Source organism: Sinocyclocheilus anshuiensis, unplaced genomic scaffold, assembly GCF_001515605.1.
Source record: "Sinocyclocheilus anshuiensis isolate Anshui unplaced genomic scaffold, SAMN03320099.WGS_v1.1 scaffold697, whole genome shotgun sequence".
Taxonomy (NCBI): Eukaryota; Metazoa; Chordata; class Actinopteri; order Cypriniformes; family Cyprinidae; genus Sinocyclocheilus; species Sinocyclocheilus anshuiensis.
In genome coordinates this window covers 1473143-1477050 of record NW_015538036.1, presented here as the reverse complement: position 1 = coordinate 1477050, position 3908 = coordinate 1473143, and the positions used below count along the sequence as shown (strand labels likewise).

General features: G+C 34.5%; 1 protein-coding gene across 1 annotated transcript in view; it reads right to left on the bottom strand.

Moving 5' to 3' along the window:
- The window catches only part of ncor1 (nuclear receptor corepressor 1), a 104256-nt gene that overhangs the window by 38562 nt on the left and 61786 nt on the right, over positions 1–3908 (bottom strand). The window contains 1 exon segment of the mRNA XM_016477050.1: positions 2588–2721. Within this exon segment, the coding sequence (XP_016332536.1) occupies positions 2588–2721 (134 nt within the window).

Below are 3908 nucleotides of genomic sequence, written 5' to 3'. Positions count from 1 at the left end.
CTTCCACAACACGAGGGAGTACAGTGCCGGATTCGCCAAAAGCTTTTGTTGAAAGACGGAGCAAGGGGCGTGGTAGTACTGAAACACCGTCTAAGCTGTTCGCCAATCACAACGCACTGGGACAGCTAACCAATCACAACACATTTTGTTTTTCGGAAGGCGGGCCTTCATCAAAGCCGGAACTAATCGAGCCGTTTGTGCCAGGATGGGGAGAAAGGTATTTTAATCATGTAAATTATGTGAAAAATAATGCGTTTTTCGAACCACCAAGCATGAGAGCATGTTCTAGTACACCCCAAAACAAAATCAAGACTTTGTAAAAGAGCATAATAGGAACTCTTTAAAAGAAATTAATCATTTTATTCAGTAAGGATTAGGGTTGCAAAAGGGCGGAAAATGTCCGGAAATTTTCCAGAAACTTTCCATGGGAACTTCGTCTTTTTCCGCACTTTTTCCTATCAATAAATAAACACACAAATTGTAGACCTGAATGACTGTCTATTACTATTTTTATTAATCGAATATTATTATTATTATGGTTAAAGTCCGGGGAAACTTACCAGGAATTTATGGGAATTAATTGGAAATTTGGGGAAATTTATAAAACTGTATCATATACAAACATAAATATAAACATTTTGTTTGATCATAAGCTGACATGCATGCAAACTAATACAAATTTTAAAAATGACATTTTTAGAATTTTTTTGGGGAATCTGTGATGCTTTTTTCAGGATTTATTGATGAATAAAAACTTAAGAACAGTGTTTATTCCAAATAGAAATCCTTTTCTAACAATATGTCTTTACTATTACTTGTTGTTATTAATTTAACACATCCTTGTTGAATAAAAGTATTAATTTCTTTCAAAAAAAAGAGGAAAAAAAAATACTGACCCCAAACTTTTGAACGGTAGTGTACTGTTAAAAAAGGATTTGTATTTTAAATAAATGCTGTTCTTTTTTTTTTAACTCTTTATTCATCAAAGACTCCTGAAAAAAGAATCACAGGAAATAAAAAAAATATGAAGCAGCACAACTGTTTCCAAAATTGATAATAAATCAGCATATTAGAATGATTTCTGAAGAATCATGTGACACTGAAGACTGGAGTAATGATGTACGAATCACAGAAATACATTCTATTTTAAAGTATATTAAAACAGAAAACAATTATTTTAAATTGTAATACCGGTATTACTGCGCAATATTACGGGTTTGTTCTGTATTTTTGATGAAATAAAATGAAGGCTTGATGAGCAAAAGAGATGCAATGTTTTAAAACATTACAAATAGTAGTGTGTCCAAACTATTGACCAGTACTGTACTTCTGTATGATAACAGAAAGCTGGCTAGCAGAAAGAGCATCACAGCTTGAGCTAGCTAGCACATACCAAGCCTTTTAAATAGTCAATGAAATAAACTCGCTTAGAATTTTCATATATTGATTTACTGGCTAGCTAGCTACTGTAAAAACTCTTTTTGGTATTTACTAGTTAAGCTTGAATCCCATAGATCAAATATAATTAGAATATCAAAACTTAGATGAAGTCTTTGGGCTCAAATGCAGCAAGTGTGGCTTCAGAGAAAATGGAGGGGAATCCCCCTCTTAGTGACTAAGGGGGATTGTGTGTGGGGGAAGGTCATTTTTAGACTTTTGTTTTATCATCATCTCACCTAAATGTTTGTTCAGTCAGTGTATTTGTTTTTACAATGGCATAGCCTAATTTAGTTGCACAGTATATTACACACAGCACAAGGAAGTTTTAAACATATATATTTTTTAATATTCATGTAATTTACATGAATACTCACCAAGATGGACATTTTGATATCTTGTGTGCAGGATTTAAGAAATGATCAGTGCATGCTATGGAGGAAAGCACAGTGCGTGTAGGGGGTGTGGCCGGCACTAAGCAGTGTGCATGTGATTAAGCAATGTGTAGGGTAGAAATTCAACTGAAACTGCATTAAATCGGGTTGTTTTAACCAAGATTATGCTGCAAGATTTTTTTTCTCAACTACATTTAAATTCTCAGTTCCTGCAATTTTGCAAATTCCCAGTTTATTCCCGTTAATTCCCATGGAAAGTTTCCGGTCTTGAAAATTCTCCGGAATTTTGCAACCCGAGCAAGGATACATTACATTGATCAAGAGTGACAGTAAAAAGACAGTAAAAAGCATTTAAATTAAATGCTGTTCTTCTGAACTTTTCTATTTCTCAAATAATCATAAGAAAACAATGTTACTGAAACACCAAATGCTCCAATGATTTCTGAAGGATCATGTAATACTGAATACTGGAGTAAAAAGACTGGAGTGAAAATTCAGCATTAACATCACAAGAATAAATTACACTTTAAGAGATAAAAAGAAAACTGTTCATTTAAATCACATTTTGTAATATTACAGTTTTTTATTATTGTATTGTTGATTACATGCAGACTAAAAGAGCAAAAGAGACTGCTTTCACAAATCTTACTGACCCCAAATTTTTGTACAGTAGTTTAAATATCCAGACACAGAAATAGTGACCTCCTAAAAATGTACTTTTTGTTTGGATGTAGCAGATAGATCTGTACCCGTACCTTGTGTTGGCGTAGTAGATTGTCTAGGTTGTATCGTCTCTTGTTGTTGAAGTAAAAGTTCTTACATTGAGCTTCACTCTTAGTGCCTACCATCTTAGCAATGGCTGGCCAGTTCCTACCATGTTCAACCAGCCCTGTGCACAAGAGAAAGTGGGTAAGGTTATAAATGAGTATACTGGTCACTGGAGTCAAACAAAACCCTTAGCAATTAAATGTTTACATGTATTACTAATGGTTTTCTTGATGGATGGATGGAGCCAATTATTAACCACAAGATCGTTCAACAAATCCCGCTGTAAGAAGAAAATAACACCCTCTATCAGCAGCACCACTATTTAAACACATGAAACATGGCTGGGTTTTAGTTAGCAATGACTGTGCCACTCCTCCTGCCTCGGTGGTGCAGATAATCCTGCCATCTTAGCTAGAATGGATGAACTAGTTAAGGAAGAATGTGCAGGGCACCACAAGGTTGAAGCAGCCAGATTAGCTGAACTCCTGATGAGCATCAGCATGAGAGTCAGCCTGATTTTACAGTATCCCACAAGACGACACATTATTGATGATTAAGGTTGCAAGGGATGCAAATCACTTAGGTCAAGAAATCAGAAAGGACAGCTATCCATAGATAGCTTAACAATAACTGCTCACTCTCTAAATGTGATATCACATTAGTTAAATATCTAGTAATATCTAGTTTGTCAGCCCAAATGATAAATGCCCATTATCAATAGATCTAACCAAATCTTAACAGCCTGACAACAGTATGGATGGCAAAACTACTGAAACAGTGGTTTGAAAAAGTGTTTGCTTCTGGCATTTCTCAGGTTCTTGCAATGTCCCAATTTGGTAGCAAATTAAAATGAATAAATAACTGAAAAAGATCAACTTTAGATTAAATTAGTAAAGTGACTTTACCCTGCGAATGTGTGTCATCTGTACTTGTCTATTCAGGGTTATAGTACACATGACCAGGACCACGTGCATGCCAAAAGCAGTTGTCAGCTTCAGTGATCAAAAGATTTTCACTGAATAAACACAATTTCCTATGTATTCCTTCTTTATTATGATATTGTAAGTGATCTCCATAAAGTCCTCAAGCTACGCAAACAGCACAGATAACAAATGATGTCTGTGATACTGTATATGTGGCTTTGTGTTCACAAATCAAAGTTTGGACCAGATCAGAGCAGTTCACATGTCACTGATCACTGCCATGACCATGCATGAGATGCTTACATGCACAAATTTCCTATATATATATATATATATGTATATATGTATATATATATATATATATATATATATATATATATATGTA